Source organism: Ambystoma mexicanum, chromosome 5q (assembly GCF_040938575.1).
Source record: "Ambystoma mexicanum isolate Mex_15411 chromosome 5q, UKY_AmexF1_1, whole genome shotgun sequence".
Taxonomy (NCBI): domain Eukaryota; kingdom Metazoa; phylum Chordata; class Amphibia; order Caudata; family Ambystomatidae; genus Ambystoma; species Ambystoma mexicanum.
Genome location: NC_090933.1, coordinates 517034764 through 517057207, shown reverse-complemented (window position 1 = coordinate 517057207; position 22444 = coordinate 517034764). Strand labels below are relative to the sequence as shown.

The window sequence follows — 22444 nt, the reverse complement described above, 5'->3', positions numbered from 1 at the left end:
TAAAGCACTTACTAACGGAATGTCAATAATTTAAGGATTCTAGATCCTTGTTTATGGGCCAGTTTGCACCGATAACTGGAAATCCAGATGATTTATGGGTGCAAATCCTAAGTGGGAATTCAGTACACCTAGTTTGTGCAGCTATAAACTTGTTGGACAGTGTTCTATCTACATCGGAGAACACGATTAGCGAATAGAGTGGAGGCTGCTTTGGTTTGCTTTGTTTGTCTGCTTTGTTCCTCCTTCATGTCATTTTTTTCATTTTAGTGCTGTCAGAATATTGATGCTGATGATGAGGTTGACCAGATCTGAACAAGGACATGTGATTCTTAAGGAAATTGTAATAAAAGTTTGTAAGAAACTGTAAATTACAAATAAAAATAAATAGAAATAAAATAATAATAATGTAATACAGTGAGGGCGTGAGGTGCCTTTTCCACTTCATGGCCTTGTTGGGCAGGCGCATATCTACACAGATCTGAACCGACTCCGTTTCTTTTTGCTTCCATGCCACCACTTTCAGTGACAACCACTGGGTCGGACCTTTCACCATCTCAATGATATCCATTTCCCCCAGACGTTCTATCTCCGTGTCCACCTGGTCCCTCAGATGAAATAGCACCCTCCTGTGCTTAAGGGCCAAAGGGTGGATTGACTCATCAATATGCAGTTTCACTGGTTCACCCACCAATTTTCCTACAACCACAAACACACCTTCGAACTTCTGCAGCACTTCGTGGATGTATTCCACACAGACCCCATATGCAAAACTGACAATCTTGAGGGCCTCTGCCACCGCACAGCTCAGCAGTGTCTCCTTGCTGACATCGACAACAAAAAATCTTATCTTAATGGTGCTAGGCCCACGACCCACTCTCGAGACGAATGCCTCTTTCAACGGCAGTGGCTGTTTACAACCAAAGGTGAAGATTCTCACTTTCACCCGGGCCAGTGCTGGCGAGCCTGGCAACGCCTCAGTGTTCCAGGGCCATTACACTCACAGATGCCCCCATGTCTATCAGTACCAGGATCTCGCAACCATCAACAGACACCGCACATCTCGGCTCTCTTCTTATTGCCTTTCAGGTCACTAGACTGGAGCTAAAGAACACGTCTTCCTCTGCGTCTTCTGGTCTGGTCCATGGTCTGGCTGATCCTCATCCTGATCCACCTGGGCCAGCCTTGGGAAGCGTCTTTGAGCAGACATGCCTATCCTGGCAGGGCCCTTGGTTTGACTACTGGCCCTGGGGCTTTGCACATGCACACAAAATGATGTACTGCCCCACCTCTCCCACACACTCGCCCTTTTGCAGGATATTCAGATGTGTGCCGGAGGTCGTATCCACACAGTGTACAATGAGTCAGCATTTCCGGTCCCTGGTCTCTTCTAGGGCCCATTCCATGCCAAACGTCCCTGGCGCCTTGCTGGTGCCCTATTGCACAGACATCCTCCAGCTTCACCATTTTCATGGCCTCGTCCATCTTGGAAGCCATCATTTCTGACAGTTCATAGGATCACCCCAGTTCCAGAATTCATAACAGGGCGAGCCCTGGTTCCCTCAGGACCTGTTGCTGCATCTTTCCGAAGGTACACCAGTGAATTAACTGGTTGCGTACCATATCCTCCTCATTGTTCCAAGTGCATGTTGCTGCCAGCTGCCTCAGCCTAACGTGGAAGGAGTCCAGCGACTAATCATCCTTCTGCTTGGCTGTGCACATTACGAACCTCTCATAATACACTTTCACCAATGGAATTAAATGTTCCCTCAGAGAGTCCTTTGCTGCTCAGTAGGAGTCATATACAGGCCGCCATGTCTCAAAAATGTTCAACCCTGCTGGTCCCACAGCGTACAGGAGGTCAATTTCTTTGCCTGGTCATTCACCTCCCCAACCGCTGCGAAGTACATCTCCAGGCGCTTCAACCACAAGTTCCACCTGGGACCCAGAGCTGCTGGCACCCCAGATACATCGAATTCTGGCATTGGAGCCAGTGCACCTTGCAGACGATTCATCTGGACCACTGCTGGAGCACCTGCGTCCGCCTGGTCATCTTGCATGTCAGCACAGCACCCCACTCAGCAACATCACACCGAGCGCACAGGCACTCCCCAGTGACTAGAGGGCCGCAACCCAGTGTGATCGCTGGCGGGTTTGCGCACGTAATCTCCATGGATGCAGCAGCAGGTGGGAAACACCCAAAAATCAGTTAGAGAAAGAAAAAGTCGCAAAACTCCCCACCACGTGTCAGGAGAAAGAAAAGAAAACATTTTCTTTTCATTTTTTTTGTTGAAATTACTCACTCTCAAGTGCTAAAACAAATTGTTCTAGGGGCGCACGTGCACTTCCCTGGCTGGGAAGCAGCAACCTCTCCCCTGCCACCTGTACAGGGCGTGTCTCACCTTCCCCTCGTTTGCCGACGCAGCTGCCGAGCGGATCGCTCCCTCGCACAACGTTTCCATCAGCCCAGCTGATTTAGCACGTAGGTATGTATGAGTGACTTCCTGGTCGCCATTCAAATGAAGCTGCACGGCCTCACATAACAGTATCCCCCGGGCCTCCCACAGACGCACACTGACACAGGTATTCCGTCGGGGCTCCGCCTGTGCTCTGGTGCGCATGCATGGAGAAGCCCCTTTTATTCCCCGCGACAGAGTTGCATCATTTCATCGCGGGCTTAACGGGACCACGTCACTACACCTCTATCCTCCCATAGTTGACCAAAATGTGCTATAAATGCAAAAGAGGATACAAATCCCAAACACCACAGAGGGGACGATTTGTGTTAGGCAGTGGTACAAGTGTACCAAACCAAATAAATAGTGGAACGGTGACCTCAGCAGGGTACGGGGTAGGTGAGAGAATAGTGCAACATGTGACAAGGCATTGCAGCTAGAGTACTTGGACAGCCAAGTGGGTGAACCAGGCTAAAGAAGGCAGTGCATATGTATTTTTTTCAGTCATTCAATCATTGGGAGCATTTACATGTTGCCTCTCCTGAAGCTCTCTAGCAAGCTCATGCCTAGCATTTTCTTGTCTCCTGTATCTTGGCCTTCACTGCTCGCTTCTTCACTCTTAACTATCTGTGGTTCATTCTGCCACTGACTTTGCCTGTCCAGGCTCTCGATTCCTCCTCACAATTTCTATGGTGACTTCCTCCTTTAGTTCTATCTTCACTCACTCCACTCCCTTCCTCACCGTTATCTTCCTAGGGTGTCTGCACTCTGACACCACCTGCTCCTGGGCTCTCACCACTTCCTTATTATCTTGTTACCGAGCTTTCTTCTTTTTTACATGGTCTTTCTCCCTTTCCAGAGTTCCTCTCAGTGTATCTTCCTGGGTGTTTCTTTGGTTTTGGTTCTCGTTCTCTCTCTCTCTCTCTCTCTCTCTCTCCCTCTCCCTCTCTCCGCCCCCTCTCTCTCTCTCTCTCTCTCTCTCTCCAGCCAGCCAGCCAGCCTCTGTCTCCAAGGGGGTACATGATGTACGGCCCGAGAGCAGTGTGTGGGGAGGATCCCCTGGTTCACACCATCCTCTTCCAGGAGCCTGGCAATAACTTGTAACATGCAGTGAAGTGACAGCATGCCTCCTTCAAGAGATCCTGATCAGCCTTTGAAGCACAGGGAGGTGTGTGAGCAATGCGTGCAGCGAGACTGGCCCTGCAGGAAAGAGATATCCTGGTATTCACTTACCCAAATGTAGTTTGCAAGGCCCATGCCCGCACAAGTGTGTTTGTGAGTGTCAAGACTAGCGTACAAGAAAACCCAATTAAGCACGCTGCTCCAAAGAATACACAGTTCAATGGAGTGTGTGAATGTCGTTGAGTGTAACATGAGGTAAGGAATGGGGGGTTTACAATATAAAGTATAGGCTGTTCTGGCCATGGTGGCAGGATGTGATGCAGAAATGCAAGGAGCCTAGGTGGGACCCAAGTATGGACTGAAGAGCAAAGTCTTGAGTTACTTCCTGAGCTCCAAGACAGTTTGCGCAGTTTGGAGTGTCACCAGGATTGTGCTCCAGGAAGCAGAGGCATAGCAAGAGAAGGCCTGGATTTTCCTTTTATGCCAGTTTCATATCAAGCCTAATGGTGGCCCACATGATCTACAGAGCTTTGCGGTTAGGTATGCAGGTGTGAGTTGTGTTTTCCTTGTAGGAAATGTAAGCAATCTTAAGGCCTATTCTTGCTTGGATTGGAAGCCAGTGGCGCTCCCCTAGGATGGGAAACATGTGGTTAAAGTTCTTGTTTTCTATTATAGGTCATGCCACAGCATGTTGGGTGGCCCTAAAAGGGTCCAGGTGCTTCGCTGGGACACCAGTGAGGAGTCGATGTGGGCGTTTACCAGGACCTGGACTGTGGTTCAGAACTCTTTGGGTGGAAGGAAGGGTCTTATCTTCTGGAAGAGGGTTAGCTGGTACCAGGCGTTTTGGGCCTTTTTTTAATCAATATATTGTTGGAAGGAGAGTGTGCAGTGTATAGTGAACCAGAGGGATTTGGAAGTCGGGCCAGGTGAGGTGTAAAGCCTTCAGGGTGCATGTCATATAGCTACCCCTGAATGATACCCTGCTTAGCTGGTTGACCTAGCAGGACAACTTCCATGTGTGAACTTCAGGTGTGTACTTGTTATCCAGACTTGCAATTCCTGAGGTGTGACATACTACTGGGTACTACTTACTTTTAAGTACAATTGTGTTTCATCTGTGTACAGATGGACTGGGATGTAAGGGTTATTGATAAGTGATCCTAAAATGCCATGATCTGGTGTACACTGGTTGGTGGAACAACAACATGTATATTTGGTTTAATTAATGAGGACTTAAGATGGCTTTCACCATTTTCATGTCAAAAGAAAAGAGCCTATTGCTCCAACAAACCAATGGCTGAGTGGGGATGACGAGAGCTTTCATCATGGTGTGGTCCTTCAAATGTGATGCAGTGTCAACAGCATCAAAAGAAAACACATGGGTTCACGCCAACAAACTGCAAGGAGTTCAGACCAGTTATTAACTCGTGATAAGATGAGCACGTACAACCACACTTCCCTGATGAGTCTGTGATTGCATTAAAAAGTCTTCTGTTTGGTGCATAAGCAGGGAACAAGGTTATATGCAGAAGCTGGCCACAAACTAATTGCAAAACTATGCAGGAACCTTCCACTGCCCTACATGCAAACATCAGATAACAAAAAAAGTAATGCAAAGAATCTGCCTTTGCCCATTCCCCACTCCTACGATGGCTGAGCGCCTGCTACCTTTTTTTGAAATACCCACTTCTACGATGATTGAGAAGGTGAGGTCCAACCATTTAATTGGTGGCTAAACAAAGTTTCTGTGGAAATTGGGGTGTCCTAAAATACCTGCTCTGTGCTTAACAGGGTACAAACCCTATCCAAGACACCTGGCATCATTAATATAAGCAAATGAATAGTATAATTTTCGTAATGTGACTTGAAGTAGTCACACGGCAACATGGCAGACTAAGAACCTCTGTTTTCCCGATTTATTTAAAGCAAATACTACCAAAGACTGACAATTTATGAAGAATGGCTAATTTGAGACACTACTCATACCCAACAGCACCTCCACCAATGCAATTAAAATGTGAAAGCCTCAAAAATGGGCACATTGGTAATTGAACCCAGGAGGCCCTCATTTTAATTAGCCTGAAGGGCAACTGGGCAGCCATTTTGGATATGTAAGAATCACCGCAGCAGTGTCCTGATGGCACACTTAGGATTTAGATGGAGCAAAGCACTCTGTAGGAACTCGGGAGAGTGTAGTGAAGCCACCAGTGATGGAACTCTGGAAGCTTAGTAGCAATTAATGAGAATCGCCAGAAAACGGACCCATGTGATAAAAACGAATCATTAAATAACAAATTAACGAATACAATTTTAATGAATTAAAACTAACAAAAACAAATAAACCCCGTTTCCTCTTGCTAAAATCCCACCCCAAACCCCTCCCCACAAGATTGAACCCTTTACCCCAACCTCCATATATATTTTCTCAAATAAATTCCCAATTGTTTCATTATTTTCAATTCATTGACGTTGTCATTTGTTATTTTTCTTTCGTTATATTCACTGTATGCCCCAGAGAACATGTATTTACTTTCTCTCAGGGCTTTAAGTGGGCCGGGGCCTGCCGGGGCCGGGCCCCGGCAGTCTCCAAAAAGTGGGACTGAGCCGGGGCCCTGCCGGGGTCCCCCCTTCCACTGCACGCAACATTGGCGGGATGCATTATCCCGTCGCGGCGGCAGCCGCGACGGGAGATGCGCCTGCAATGAAGTCAGGCATCTGACAGAAGTGGCAGCCAACCACAGCGATGCTGTGCCTGGCTGCCACTTCTGTAAATCATAGTAACTGCCTCTGGTGACCTCTCGCACGAGGGGTCACCAGAGGCAGTTACTGTCCCTTTGTTTCCCCAGGTCGCCGAGGCGTCTTTAACCCTCGGCGAACCTGGGGATTCCTCGACATTTTTCGAGGTTTATGAAAGATGACTTGAAAAGTACACAATTCAAGCCATCTTTTATAAATCTTTGCCGACGGACAATTTTGTCCGTAGTCAAAGTTTTATAAAAGATGGCTTGAATTGTGTACTTTCAAAGCCATCTTTTATAAAACCGAAATGTTTAAAAAAAAAAATGGCCTGAAAAGTAGGCAAACCGTAAGGTATGCACACACACACATATATATGCATGTTATATATCTGTGTGCGTACCTTACTATGGTTTGTGTACTTTGCAAGCCATCTTTTCTAAACATAGAAATAAATATGTTATAAAAGATGGCTTGCAAAGTACACAAACCATAGTAAGGTACGCACACAGATATATAACATGCATATATATGTGTGTGCATACCTTACGATTTGCGTACGTTTTAGGCCACGCCCCCCACAAGCCACGCCCCCAAATGAGGGCCCCCCTCGATTTCTTACCCCACTTAAAGCCCTGCTTTCTCTTGTCGCAAGACTTTGAATTTAAGGCCCCCGCCCCATGGGCGTACGATTACTAGCAACCAACCTGAGGAGTCGAAGCTCTGCCAGCAGGGTGGGGTTCTGTTGTGCCTTCTCCGGGGTGGGCTGTGATGCCTGCTCATGCTCCAACCGTAGCCTCTGGATCTCCTGCAAGATTTCTCTTGGGGGTGGAGGTGGGGAGAGCAAGAACAAGCATTAATTCATGCATTCTTCTCAGCTGTCCCTACCCAAGCGCTCTTTGCAATGTCGGGGAAGGGATACAACTCTGCATTTACAAAACCTAGTCACAAGTTTGTGTTCGGATGAACAATTGCATAGAATACAGATATTTTTTGAAAAATATTTTGTCGCTGTTAAAATTCAAGACACTCCGCAAATGCTGCAGTGAGCTTAAAGTCATGGTAGGAACTTTTCAGAAGAAAATCCTGCCCAAGTTAAAAAATGGACAGAAAAATCCCTTTGAATCAAACAATGTCTAGCATACAATTATGGGGCTTGAAGTTTTAGCAGTCACATAATCATTATGTAGGACCCTCCCTCCCCGCCGCCAGTCATCAATCATACTACATTGTGCCACTAGGGGTCTAATGTTTATTCATCGACTTGTCATTTTTTCGATGGGGATTTTTCAGATTTTCTTCTTAAAAAAAAACACTCATGGAAAAATATATGGGGGTGTGGGCAAGGGTATGTAAGGTGTGGCGAGAAGGGAATCGTGTCAAATTAATACAGGAGGGGAATAATACATATTTCAATACGTTTTTTCAAAGAAAAGAACATTTGGAAAAAACACATTGACTAAAAGACTGTCGATGCAGGAACATAGAACCCTGCTAGGAGACCACAGTTCTGTTTTCTAGTCCTCGTGGTGGGAACTTGGACTCTTCTCATGAAGGCATCTCTTTACAGAAGTGCTTTCCAAAGGATTGACAGTAAGACATTATGCCTTACTTTGCAGTATTTGTAAGGTCCTATGTACCGTTGTGTCTCCATTAATTATATTTTGGAGGTAGTGAGGGCACACACAGGCAAAATTCTGGGGACCATCGATAACATTTCTACATCATGAAACAAACATATGCCTTTGTATATGTGTGCGGCTACATCTACAAACACACTGTAAGGAACTCATGGTGGAAACAGTAAAGACAGACGCAAGTGATCACAGTTCAAGTGTGTTCATTAAACTGTATAATGGGTGAGAAAAACACCTAATATAAACCTACATCTAAAATGAGAGCAAGCTACGACCATCAAATAATAATATGGCAGTCCTAGTGGCGTCTTGTCAAAAAAAAGGGCCTATACTAAAAAAAAAACATTGCCAATCCTTCCAGCTAATTTCACAAAGAGTATGGGATAATGTTCACAAGAAAAAAAAAAGTGTTCACAAATGATAAGTCAGGATGTTATAGCCAGGGGTCTCCCTTCCCCACGTTTTTAGAGCGGGACAAGGCAGGACCTTTGAGCACAGCACAAACCTGGGCTTCGCTAGCACGAGGTTACAGCTCCTTTCAATGATGCCAGGACCTTCCGGGGCCAAGTCTCTTTCCTGGAAAGTCTCTTGCCTTGGAAGGTCTGCTGTACCAGTTCAGGTAATGCCCACGGGCCCATAGTTAACAGAGGCCCAGTGCAATACCTGAAGCGGTAATCCCCCACCTGCGGGGGACTTATTGCTATTAGTACCACGGGGCATAAGACCGGGGTATAAAAAGCATTGTTTTTTATTTGCGAAACGCCTGAAGAGGCTCAGGGTGGCAGGAATACAGTCTGATAATCTCCCCATTCCGAGCCTTCTCATTGGCTGGGAGGTTGTCACACCCCCTGCGCTGGGTACCACTTGGTAGTAACACCTGTTGTTACAGTGCTTAGTAGTCGGCGGAAACTCGCAGTAGGCACTATACATACAAAATGTGATGTAATATGAACTGTTCTATCTGGATAGGGGACAATCAAGGTCACAGCAAGATCAAAAAGAGTATGTTGTCATGCACAATATAATGGGCCATAGGAACATAAAACAATCAAATGGACTCTAGAGAAGAAGCGCTGGGACTGCTACAGCACATTATCCATAGAAAGAAAGCGAGAAGGGCTTCTGGCAGGCTATCGTGGCCCATATTAAACGATATGCACACACATTTCAGCTGTCCAGAGTGGGAAAGAAAGGAACTCAGCAAGATGCAATGCTTTCCATCGTTTCCACGTGCTACTAGTGCCCATCACCGGGGCGCCCTGCTGTTCACTGCAATGATGTGGGTCTGTGGGGTGGGGATTTCAGGATTTATAAGAGGGAGCCGGAATTAAAGTTTGTCCACATCTACAGACTTTGTTATCGGCAGAATGCCATGACTGCTGCAGCGCAAACCTGCCATAAACTCCATAATTTGCTGCAGAAAGTACTGATCTCAGAACATTAAAAGTCACACAAATCAATTCGATTAATGTGGTCTACTAACACACTACAGTGTGCAAAACAGTAACTTCCCATAGACTACATTTGGGTAAACAAGAATTCTTTAAAAACACTTTACACAGAGTGCAGCATTCCTATAAAGAAAAAAAAGCAAAGATACTGGGGGTCATTCCGACCCTGGCGGTAGGGGGTTAACGGCACCGGTTAAGGATGCCAGTGCCGTTAACCCCCTACTGCCTTATTAGGAGGTCGCTTAGCGGATCCCACCAGAACCGGCTGGTTTTACCAGCCGGCCTTAGCGGGACCCGGTAAGGGACCATGGAGCTAATAACGGGCCCGCAATTTGCGGGCCCGTTATTAGCTCCTTGCCCAATCCCATTGAGCCCTATGTCCCCATTCCGACACCACAGACCCAGACCCGAGTTTGGAGGCAGCCATGGTGCTAATAGCACCATGGCTGCCTCCAAACTAGGAATGACCCCCGCCATGTTTGTAATGGTAAGTCACTGTAACCATGTATTGCTCTGGAATGTACCCAAACAGAAAAACCTGCCCACCTCCATATTGTGAGTGACAAACTCAGCAGATAAATAGGCTGCTTCAGGTCGGACAAAGCCATTACCCAGACGGGCAGGATTATATAAGTGGTGTTCCTGTTAGTTATACTCTAGTGTACACAATGGGCCTCATTACGAGGTGGGAGGTAAGGGATTACCGGCACCGGTAAGGGCACTGGTGCCGATAATCCCTCACCTCCCTACTACGAGTTCCCTTTGCGGGTCCTTCCTCAACGCCTGGTTTTTGCAGGTGTTAAGGATGGGACCCGCAAAGGGACTCTAGAGCTAATAACGGTACCGCAATTTGCGGTACCGTTATTAGCGCCTTCCCCATTCCCATTGAGCCCTATGGGGGCTCAAATGGGAATGGGGAATGGCCCTGGTGAATGGGGAATTACCGGTCCCTCCGACCTCGGAATGGACCGGTAATTGCTCCATTCACCAGGGCGTAGTCGGAAGGGTTTTGGAGGCAGCCATGGAGCCAACTTCGTAATGAGGCCCAATGTGTTTCAAGACACGCTACGAGTTTGCAGAGAAGCTTCCTTAGCACAGTCTAGCACACGAACACCGGGCATGAATTACTAAAGGATTTGCCAGGTGTATCCGCTTCATTGCTTGCACGGTCGGTCATCTCTCCCCAGCATTGAAGTCCTTATTGGGATGAGGAGTTCATACAGATATTTCTAATCAGCATACCTTTAGCACTTCCTTTAACGGTGAAATATGTTGTCAAGTATAATCAGTTTTTTCTTTTTCCGCTCACATTAACAATTCATGTATCTGATATTTATCCAATGTTTGTAACAAGTTTGTGCCCAATATCTGTTCACTGTGTGTCAAGTAATGAGCATCCTCTACTTGAGTTTCTTAACACATATTGTCAACATATATGTCTGAATGGAGAATAGTGTGGCATTTCTCTATCGCATATTGGTTTCATATGAACTGCGTTTGTTCATAGTATGTGGTCAGCACATGCTTCGGGCCTGGATCTCTTTATCAAGGCTAAAACGAGTGGAGAATTAGGGAATTCACCTAGTGGTGATTGAAGGCTTTGCTTCTGAATGATCAGGAAGCGAGTGACCTTAGAAAGACAAGCTGGTCCTCAGAGGTGGCATCATACATGCATTAGGCTTTTAAACCACTAGTTACAGTTGTGAAGGCGGGTGCTTGAGGCTGGAAGGAGCCAGTTCTTTAAAGTTTCCAATAACTCAGTCTTTCAAATTAAAGGTGTTCCTACTGTCGCTAGTCGCCCTTCTTTCGAAGGTTGAATGAGCGTTTCCCCTCTGGTACTGGCTTAGATCTATCCGATTAGATCAAATCAAAAACACATGCAGGCAAAGAAACACATAACATGCTGATTTATACAAGCTATGTAGAAGAGGCAAGAGTAGTCATTCACGCCGACTTCTCAAGTGTACAGGTACTAGTCAACCAGAGTAATCAAATAATTGTTACTTTCCTCAACAGCAAACATATTTACCGGGCACCTGTAGAAATAAACACTGAGGAGGCCCAGGCATTACGTAAAGGTTTTGCATCAAGGTCATTCCATGATGATTCTCAAATGCAGACATGCTTTGGTGTTTTGCTGCGGCTGTGCTGACCCCACCCTCTCATCTCACCACTGATTAGGCTTGGGCCACAAAGGTTCCAATGTAAGGAAGCACATCCTTTCAGGTTAACCCCCTCATGGTGAAATGAGGTTTCCTAATGTACTGGAATCGTTCTTAACCGGTTGAATTTGCGCACAACCATGTCATGAAAAATGTCAACACATCTTTCTCAGAACACGTGCAATGCGCTCATTTAAGACTGCCAAAAGACCACATTTGGAGTAAAGAAACAGGCGTGCTGGTGGCCACTGGGAACAAGTGTGTGGAAATGAAGTAGCAGCCCAGTTTCAGGTGACCAGGAGCCAAAATCTTAAATCACAAAGTGATTGCTTGCTAAGCAATTAGAATGGAAGCCCCAATACTGGCTGACATCAGAAAACACAACCTCAGGCTAAGGCTTGCCTGAAAGGTTGCGTGTGGTGGGTGCAGCCTGGCAAGGGAGGAGCCTGGTGGCTGGGGATGCAGTGTCCCGCTAGAGGCCGGTGCTCTCTGGGTGTGCAATGACCTATGGAGGGGGCTTGCGACCCAGTGACGTCAGACGAGAAAAGGGGGTTCTGACAGGCCGTGGAAGCTTGTACAAGGACCACACAAGTTAGTGTTTTCCAAGGCAATTCCAGGTTCACTCCCTTTGTCGTCTGGGATAATACCACTGTGCAAGAAGTATTCATGCTGGATGTCTCATCGACTTCAACTATGTATATATATAGACCATGGTGATGGTGTTTGCGAGAGGAGTTTTGCTCATCACTCTAATGGAGTGTACAGGTCTAGTTAGCGAGCACATGCATGTTAGACTGTGCCATGTAACGTAAGGAAGTAGCGAAAGATGCAAACTGATTTTCACTCGGTTTGCTTTTCGACGTTGTTGTAAAAATGTATTTACAACAAAACGAACAATGTTTGTAAAGATATCCGTTTACATCCTTGGTCACTGCCTTATACAATTTCCTCTGCTGCAAAAGGTAACGTGCATTCCGTTCGCCTGCCCTAGAGCAAACCCTTCGTGCTCAAATCTGAGCTTCACCTTCTGTCATGGGTTTGCAGGCTGAAAAACGATGGTCTGGGGGGTTGCTCAGAGCAGTGCCAGTGGCTATGATTAACTGAAAACCTTCCATCCATCACCTTCTGCAGAAGACCTGGAAGAAACGCCAGGGATGAGATTTCTCACATGCAATACATTGTGAACACTGTGGGGGTATGTCCATGGGCTAACAAAAAAGGCTAACAAAAAATACTAGAGGTTTAATTTTTAAAGAAACAAATGACGAAATGTCTAAAGATCTTTCATACATAGGCTCGAAAAAAGAAAACAAGACAATGAACATTAAATATGTGAAATGAAAACTAATGAACAAAACTTGCTTTTGGCTGCTTTCTACAGGCATGGCATGCTGCAGAAGGAAGGTCATCGGGCGTATGTGACTGCAGTCGAAGAGGGAGAGAATTCCATGTGACTTAGCAGACAGGAGGGGAGGTTGGCGGTGGAGAAGCAAGGGTCCAGTGGGAGAACAGGGCTGGAACTGGGCTAGGGTTGTCTAAACAATAACAAAGCCAATTTCCTTTCAGTTGCATGCACTATATTTTTAAATTCTGATAAAAATGCAATTTTGGGGGCTGATTTTTTTTTTTAAATGCTGTTTTTGTCATGTAGCGTTTTTAGGATCATGCCAGCATGCACCCAGAACATTACCTGTTCTTGTTTTCAAGCTCCGCAATCAGTTGGCGCTGCTGCTTGTTGGCATCGATGGTGAAGGAGATATCCGAGGGCCCTCTCTGCTGAGTTTGCTGCTGCAACAAGAGAGACACCAGTGTAAGGAAACCTGCAGCGTGCCCGCCCCCTCTCTACAGTCCAGTGCATTCACTAGACTCTGCCCTCGGGGACACAAGGCCTGCCAAGTAACAGGCTTACATTCAAAGAGCACAGCGCAACGCAGTGATGACAGGAACGCCTGCGTTACATGCTGTGTAATCTCACAATGTTGGGAAGCGGCAGGTCTCTGGCCCCAGGGCCGCAGGCCGCAATAGGATTCGCCCTGGCGGGAAGGACCACCGTACCTTGCGGGCTGGGGATCCCCCCGCGCGGGCAGTGCGGTGTCCTTTCTGCAAGGAAGTCATTTGGAAGGGACCCTGCTCATCCCTGCTCCGGGGACGCTGCTGCTGCTGCTTGGCAGGGCATGGCCAGGCGGCTCGGATCAGATTACTATACCGCCAGACCGTGCATCACATGGCGCACCTATTGATTTGCTGCCAGGGTGGAAAATGGATGATGAATGCTTTTTTTCCGCCATTCAGGCGATAATGTTGCCGCGCTGCAGCCGAACGAAGATCATTCGCAGCGGCCGAAGGGCGAATGCAGCTCTCTGCATGCAGCTCCCTGCATGCAGCTCCTATGCAGGGCTGTTGCTAGCTCTGGGAAACATCCGGGATACTCTCATTTTGGAACTAGGGGCTAGCCTTTATGGTTGTATCCACTGAGCTTCTATCCGGGGCTACAACCAAAAGACCCGGGGCTATAGCCCCCTCAGGCGCCCCCCCCCCTCCTTAGCAACGCCTCTGCCTCTATGGGTGAACATTCAAACATGGTCCTCTTTTCATTCGGCTGCTGCACTTTAAAAGAAAAATCGTCCTGCCCTTACGATGTATATGGTGTCCCAATGTACAAAGTTATACGTAGACGTCCCAGCACTCAAACAGTTCAGCATATGGCAAGGGGTACCAAAATGTTCCTGGCCAAATACTGCAGTGCCACCTATAACGCACCACTGGGCCCTTGCATCAGCCCATGCTTAGATCTCAGGTGCTCCATTTTACTGCTTGCATTTCCTTGGCTTTTTGTTTCAATCTGCAGCCCTCCCCTCCCCCTCTCTTAGTTGATGGCTTCACGTTGGCAGAAGATAAATGATAAAAGGTGCCTCGCTGCGATGCAGGTGGGCAGATCTGCGTTGTGCCATCCCTTAACACATATGGCCAAAGTGACGTCCTGTACACACATCGTGCTTCGTCTGGTGGTATTCAGGTAACTTGAGGGGCACATAAAACTCATTCTTCCACAATTCCCACGTCTTCTCTTTATATTGAGTCACTATGCAGAACTCCATGCCTTCTCCAATAACACAAGCACACAAATCAGCTGCTGCTTCTTCTTCCGAGGCCTCCTCGCAATGACTGCGAAGTAACCCGGCAGTTTCGACTCACTCACAGGGCAAATGGTATGATCCTGGGCACATATCAGACTTTCATTAAATCAGCAGTACAGTGAAAGCTCCAAGAAGCTGCCCCATGGTGGCATTAAGCTCTGCAGACATGCACTCCTGCCCGCCTTCGCAGATGAGGGGTTCTCACTCTAAGACTCTGAAGACATTCTGCTCAGATATTTCCATGATAACAGTCAGTTAAAGTGCAATGATACTCCTCCGAATATATATGATATGACGTTTTGTTCACATCGCGCTTGTACGGAAGTGTTTCAGAGCACGACCAGGCAAAGGGAGGGGAAACAGGCCAGGGGAGAACAAAAAACGCCAATCTCACTCGACCCAGTGACATTAAGAGCGCGCAAGTGCATGGGAAAGGGAAAAGGGGGAAAGTGCATGGAAGGGGGGGAAGAGTATAAAGTGCAGAACAGAGGAGAGAACAGAATAAATAATAAGTAAAATAAATAAATAAAGGCGATAAACAGTGGTAGTGCAGCCAGCAGGTGGCACAATGAAGTGGATGCCTATTTATGGAGACTGTCCATTGAAAGAATAATAAGGATAGTGTGCAACAACCAATTGGTCACATTTTAAAGAATACAAGATATCAAGTGGTAGTCTGGCTCCGGAGAGCAAACACTGTAGCCAAGAGTCAAAGAAGACTAGTAGATGTTGTCCGAGCACATAGTCAGGGCAAATTAAGTCCAATTAATCTTATGAGGTAAACATACACAGTAATTGTGTCCTGTCCCAATCTGGGTGCACACTCTAATCCTGAATAGGAGTGCGCTTAACAAGTATAATACTCAAGTGATGACCGCAACAAAGAAATTAATTATGGTCCACATCTTGACATAACACCAGACAATCGTGTAGTATAGTTCAACTAAAGTGCAGACAATCCTGTCACTTGAATATGTAGATATCAGATTAGATATGACATGAGAGTGAATTCAATACCATTGTTTGCTCTCCGGAGCGAGACATCCACTTGATAACTTCTATTCTTTAAAATTTGACCAATTGGTGGTTGCACACTATCCTTGTTATTCTTTCAATGGACAGTCTCCATAAATAGGCATCCACTTTGTGGTCGGAGGCCGGCGCACGCCCGGGTCGACATCATTTGCTTTGATGCGGACCGCACATGCACTATCTTCCGTCACTGGTATGACGTGAGCAATTGAGACGCATGCGCGGTTCCGTTCTTCGGTGCCGCACATGTACATGGACGTGTCATAACGCAGACAGTATTTAAGAAGTGTTTCCACAGTGGAGTCGCATCCTCATTCGGCGTTTTCAGACCTTCACTTGAAAAGTAAGTTACTTGGCCGCTCTCCTTTCTCACATTATGTGAATTTCTCCTTTGGGAATCCTCATTGATTCTTTTTTCTAAATCCTTTAGCTAACTCTTCGTCAACCGCTCTACTACTTTCATGGCCTGGAAATCGGATCTCTTGATTGTGGAGTTTTTTGTTCTCCACTTGAAGCGTAGTGAAACACTATTGTGACTACATGTAAGTCTGCTCCTTAAATTGATATTCTTCAGAATTTTGAAAGCTTCATAACTCATTCCCACTTCATATGTTTACTGCTATAGTTCGTTTTTAGACACAAGGAAGATATTGGACGGGCTCTGAAGTCCGGATATTGGATCTATCGCCTTTCTTCTACCTATTTTTATCATCTTACCTAAATTGGTAAGTTTCTTGCTTACCCTGGTGGCACACTAGTTGCTGAATTGCTTATTATCAGTACACAAGAATTTAAGACTCACTTATTCTGTTTAGGATGACTGCCCAACTAATAATGGTTAATTCTCTCTAAAACGCCTATAACATCTTGGTTCTAAGGTCTATTAAGATTGTCAGATTGCTAAAATGAGTTATTTTACCTATTCATTGATTGAGTGTACTACCAAAATCTGAGGTTGATTAAGGTTGCGATGATTGCCTGTTCTAAAAGGTCTCACTAGATTTCGAATTTGAATTGTGGTTTGCTAAAATAATTATTTTGGCATGCCTATACAAATGTTTAACTAAGTTTAATAACCATGATCTATGAATACATTAGAGTACTTGATTTAATATACTAAGATGTACATATTTCTTTGTTTTTGTAGAAACTTGAAGAATTGTGATATTGCCCCTGAAGAAGGTTGAAAAACTCGAAACACTTTGGGATGAACTATGTATAATAAAAACTTGTTTTTATTATATATAACTTCGTTTGTGAGATGGGTATTCTTTTAAATTGTCTTACTGTCCTAACTACTGATTGTAAAAAACCTTTTTTTCAAACTAGTTTTTCAAACTATTGTTATAATTTGTTTATTACTTTGTTAAATGATTGATCTGTATTATACAGATAGCAGATAGTGTGCAAAGTACACCAGGTTGTCACCTTGAATCACAACACTACCATTATACTAGTGGGTTGAATAGGATGAAAGGGCAAGCAGCAGGTGGAGGCATGAGAATTAGTGTCTGTTATGGAAAATTCAAATGAGGTGTCTAGAAGAGTACCTCATAGGAAAGGTTTAAAGCCAGGCTCTGATGACAAAAGGGATGAAGATAATCAGTGTTCATGCTGCTCAAGTGGGCATACCAGCAGTGTTCTCTGGTCAGAGTTTGGGGGTGCATTAACAAGAAATTGCTGTTTGAGCATTCTAGCTGTGTTTAGAGACCATTATCCTAGGATGGTGGATAGTATGACAAATATGGCCTTACTTGGTAAGTGGCCATGCATGCTATATTCATCATTGTAACAGCCGAGGTGGATTTGTTTGTAAGGCTACAGGAGTGTCTGTGTCAGGACAGTAGATCCAAGCTGTGATTATAACGTATCATTCATTGGATGGGTATACTAGAAGCGGAGGTTATAGGTTGTAAGAAGGTGGCCCACCAGAAATAGCAGAGGTGAAGGCTTGTATATGGAGATGGGGGCTTGTTGATAAGGTAATCATTTAAGGTTTCTCAGATGGAGGATTCTACAGAGGGTTTGAGTGTAGGATAATTCTGTTGGGGTAAATAGAGGTCTGAAGTGGAGGGAGTGGGGAAACGCCCCCAATATAACAGCAAGAGGTCTGATTCGGGGGAAATCCCCACACCCAAGAAACTGAAAGTCCAAAATGTGAGAAATCCAACTTGTTTATTAAGAGATCTTGTAAACAGGGACAGAAATGGACATTGCAGGATTTCCAATGTTCTCTCTCCACGCGTTACACGCTTCTAAGCATCTTTTAAGGGGTTTTGACATCATAAGTGATGCATTATTCTACAAAAAACAATGGTAGGCTGGGTTTGGTCAGCAGGCCAAATTACATATGGTATCTATATGGGGTCAATGTTCTGATTGGTTATGTGTAATCTGGTGACTCCACCTCTGACCACCTCCTAAATGTTGCAAGTAAAGGCATGGCAGTAAGGCAAGTAAAGGCACCTAAGAATCCAAGTGGATTTGGCTGGCATTCTTTACTGGGCATGCCTAGTAAAAAATGCCATGCCTGCCCCCTGGGGCCCAGTGGCTCACAAGCACACGATGAATGTGATTGAGTCTATGCGAGGTGCTGGGGGGCCCTGGGGTAAGGCTTGTTTTGTTTTACTGGACATCTATCACAGATACAAAGCAAAAAAAAAAGACACGCCTGTCCCCTGGGTCCCGAGCTCCTCACACACGCACACAATGTGGTTATGAGTGTATGCCAGGCCCTCTGGGTCCAGGGGGCGGGGATGGTATTGTTTACAGGACATCTATCATAGATGTCCAGTAAACAAATACCATGCATGTCCCCTGGACCCACAGCACCAAACACAAAGTCACAAGCACCCATCATGCACTCACTCATAGCACAAGGATACATGCATCCCTACAAATAATGAAATAATAAATGAACATGCACACACATTTACAAAAAAGGTAGCAGGCGCCCCTCTCTCGAAAGAACAAGGCATGATAACCTGTTCAGTGGTTATTAACCACATTGAGAGTTCGCAGCCATTGCTTTTTGCTCACTGTACCTTCACAGATGGGAAATATCCATTTGCATATCAGTCTTTGTCCCGCCCACAAGGGCAGTCCAGCACCGAAATGCTATGGCAATTCCTCTCTGAACAAGAGTACCACCAGCAACCCCATACACGTGTTTCAGCCTTGTTGGGCATCATCAGTGAGGTGAAGCTGAGCCTCTGAACAGGTTATCATGCCTTGTTCTTCCGAGAGAGGGGCGCCTGCTACCTTTGTTGAATTCTTTGCAGGAACTTGGGGTTGGTCACCCTAGGTTACCTGGGGGCAACCAGACGTGGACTCCCTGCTCACTGTGCTTAGAGAGGCTCAGCTTCACCTCACTGATGATGCCCAACAAGGCTGAAACACGTGTATGGGGTTGCTGGTGATACTCTTGTTCAGAGAGGAATTGCCATAGCATTTCGGTGCTGGACTGCCCATGTGGGCGGGACAAAGACTGATATGCAAATGGATATTTCCCATCTGTGAAAGGTACAGTGAGCAAACAGCAGATGGCTGCGAACTCTCAATGTGGTTAACAACCACTGAACAGGTTATCATGCCTTGTTCTTCCAAGAGAGGGGCGCCTGCTACCTTTGTTGAATGCACACACATTTACACAACATACTCACAGCAAACACTGTTTCATTCACACAAGCAACCATTATGCACTCACTCACAACAGAAGCATACACACATTCATACACATATTTAAATAAACATACAAACACACATATTTACACAACATACTCACAGCAAACACTCTGTTTCATTCACAGACGCACCCATCATGCACTCACTCGTAACACAAACATACACGCATCTATAAACATATTTAAATACATGAACATACAAACACACGTGTACACAACATGCACACAGCAATCACGCTCTCATGCACACTAGCATCCATCATGATACATTCATTCACCTAACACCACAAGCATGCATGCATCCATACACAATTAACATTTTAAAAACAGAACATAAACAAGCGTATCTTCTGCCGCAGGTCTTTCCTCACCAGTATTCAGGCCCCTGCTAGCATGAACATGAATCGGCAAGCTTCCTGGTTTCCGCTCATGCGTAGAGCGGCCTGAGCGTTGGTGACGAGACGCCCCACTCCAGCCTGCTCTGTCTGTATGTGCAAGGAGGCGCAGGAGTGTCCCATTGCACATACAGAAATGCACTTCCCCAGCCATCATTTACAATTAGCCAAGCGAGGCTGGGGAAGCAAACACCCCAAGCCTTGCATGGCTCATTGAGCTTGCACAGCTAGGGAACTTTAACTGTTAAAGGGAAACAGTGTTTCCCCTTGACAGTTAAGAACACTCCCTCAGCTGAAAAAACGGCAGAGGGAGTTCTCGTATTTCACTGGTCTGGCTCCTCCATAATGGGTGAGAGGGGGCCAAGACCTGGTGGGCCGACGCCCCGTAGCCCATTATGGATGCGCCACCCCTGGTTAGTGCATTATAATTGGTTAGTGCAACAAAGTGTAAACTGGAGCAGAAGGTGAGTAGGGATTGGTCTGTGAGGGTCTTCTCAGTCTTGGTAAATTGGACGGTTACCAGCCCATGAGCAACAATTCAAGATGAGGAGAACGGCCCCAAAGTTGCTGTCCGTAACAATAAGGTTACCATCTCCGACCCTCTAGGCATTGAACTTAGTACATTTAGCTTTCATCCTGGTATTATATCGTCAGTCCTGAGCTGGATGGGATTGAAGGTCTCTGTCTGGCTCAAACGAATAGGCTTTTTCCCCCAGTCTCAGATCACGTGTGTTGAGACAACTGGCTTGATTTTCCTGCTCCACATTTACAAGGAATTTTTAGCATTTAGGCCTGCAGGTGTCTATTTGAACAAGACTGTTTCTACTGTCTGCATTGGTCTGTATCCTTGAGTGTCGATGTGAAACTCTCTCCCTTGACAACCTTGGCTGGAACACGTACACCGGCTGCGCGATCTGTCTGGTCTGCGCTTTTCTTCTAAATCAGCACGTCAGGCCTCTCCCTGCATTCTCAAGCCTTCTCCGTGCTTTCCATTCACTTCAACGTGCTGTATCTTTAATTTTTATTTCCATGGCTACCTATGTTAACTGCATTCAGCGTGAAGCAAGCTTCATGTCTTACTCTTGTGTGTCTTGCGTTACGGCATAGCAAAAGAGTATTCATCATCGATCTAAGTGGGTCAAAAGCATGTTCTTCCTGTCTAAGAGAAGTCTTAACCTAAGTGCCTGTGTAGCTTCGTGCAGGGATGCATATGTGCTTCATGTCTAATGCATCTACGCCTTGATCTTTATTCGTGATATCATGAGCTCTCTTCACGGTCACAGTCAGTCCACTTGCTCCATGATCTGCAAGTTTATCTCCTCCACGACATCATCAGAATAGGGTCTGAATGATTGTCTGAGTGAATAGCATTTCACACATCTACAGTACAGTGGTGATGGAGAGGAGAGGGCCAGGAACGATGTACAGCTGTCATTTCTATATCGTCAGGATGAAGGAGGACCTGGAGCGACGAGGGCCACATCTGTCCCTCTTCAGGTCATTAGACTGAGGGCCTTAACATGAATGAAACCTGATTGAGCCTTAACTGTGTAGTGAGTTGTGAGAAGAGTGAATGTTTTGGGAAGGAATATTGCAGTCCAAAAGGGTTACACATTGAACCAATTAGGTTTACTATAACTTTTTTCACAATTGTCCAAAAATATACTTTAATGCTCGCCTCTGAGGTGGGACCAATTCCGTGCAATTGGTAATTTTACTACAAGGCAGCAGCGTAAATAGGTATTATGTTATGCTTGCTGTGCTTAGGGAACAGTTATAATAGTGGATGATTTGTGATAAAGTCAGAAAAGAAAAAGTTGTCAATTGACTGTTTAGTAGCAGTCGCCTGTTCGTGTTGGGGGGCCAGATTTTAAAATGGTTGCTCAAGACAGTATTTGGCATTCATGAGTGTCAGAGAGATTGTTGGGGCAGTCTTCTCCAACACTGAACTGCAGGATCTAGCATTATCCACTCATCACAGACTTGCTGGCAATCCTACTGTAACCACTTAATCCAACTTGTTGAATGAGAAACCAGTGGGACCCAGTAGTCCCCGGAGATATGTCATCCAGGTGGCCAGGACATGGCCATCGTTTTTGGATCCAGTTCCTGGTGGAGGATCACCTGGGTGAGGGGCCTTTCGGGGAGTGGGACACTGCATGATGAGACGTGGTATCCCCTTCCCTGTACACCTTTACCTCATCGTACCAGGTCGGATGTTTAGGAACCTATCCCCCTTTCACAACACAAACACTTTCTCAATGGTCAGGCAGGGTCAGGCAATTACTGACCATCATGCACACCGAACTTCCATTACACTTCCCTACATGGATAAAAGGCAGCGTAGGAGAGCACACTATAAGCGAGGCAAAGCACACGAGGAAACATCAGTTCCAAGATGGCTGCTTAACATGAGGAGGAAAACAGCAAAACTGAAGGGGATCACAAGGACGTTAGTTCCCTTGAGTTTTGCGACAAGACACTCTCACTCAACAATAGAAAGCATAATACCAGGAAATCAGGCTGCGGAATCCTGCACTGTGTGTCGAAGGTACCCAGGGCCCTTCCGCGTCGATAATCAAAGCGTAGAGAATCGCCAGCTGCTGTAGTACTGTCTTTGGCTCGAACAAGAATGC

The 22444-nt window shown here is 45.9% G+C and overlaps 1 protein-coding gene across 20 annotated transcripts in view; it reads right to left on the bottom strand.

Moving 5' to 3' along the window:
* The window catches only part of DTNA (dystrobrevin alpha), a 742978-nt gene that overhangs the window by 194640 nt on the left and 525894 nt on the right, over nucleotides 1-22444 (bottom strand). For 13 of the 20 annotated variants that reach the window (XM_069620998.1, XM_069620999.1, XM_069621001.1 and 10 more), the window contains 2 exons: nucleotides 13252-13349; nucleotides 7019-7132 (listed from right to left, as the gene is read on the bottom strand). In XM_069620998.1, coding sequence (XP_069477099.1) covers nucleotides 7019-7132; nucleotides 13252-13349 — 212 coding nt within the window. The remainder of the gene's footprint in view (nucleotides 1-7018; nucleotides 7133-13251; nucleotides 13350-22444) is intronic. The other 7 variants (XM_069621000.1, XM_069621005.1, XM_069621009.1 and 4 more) reach the window with 1 other exon arrangement.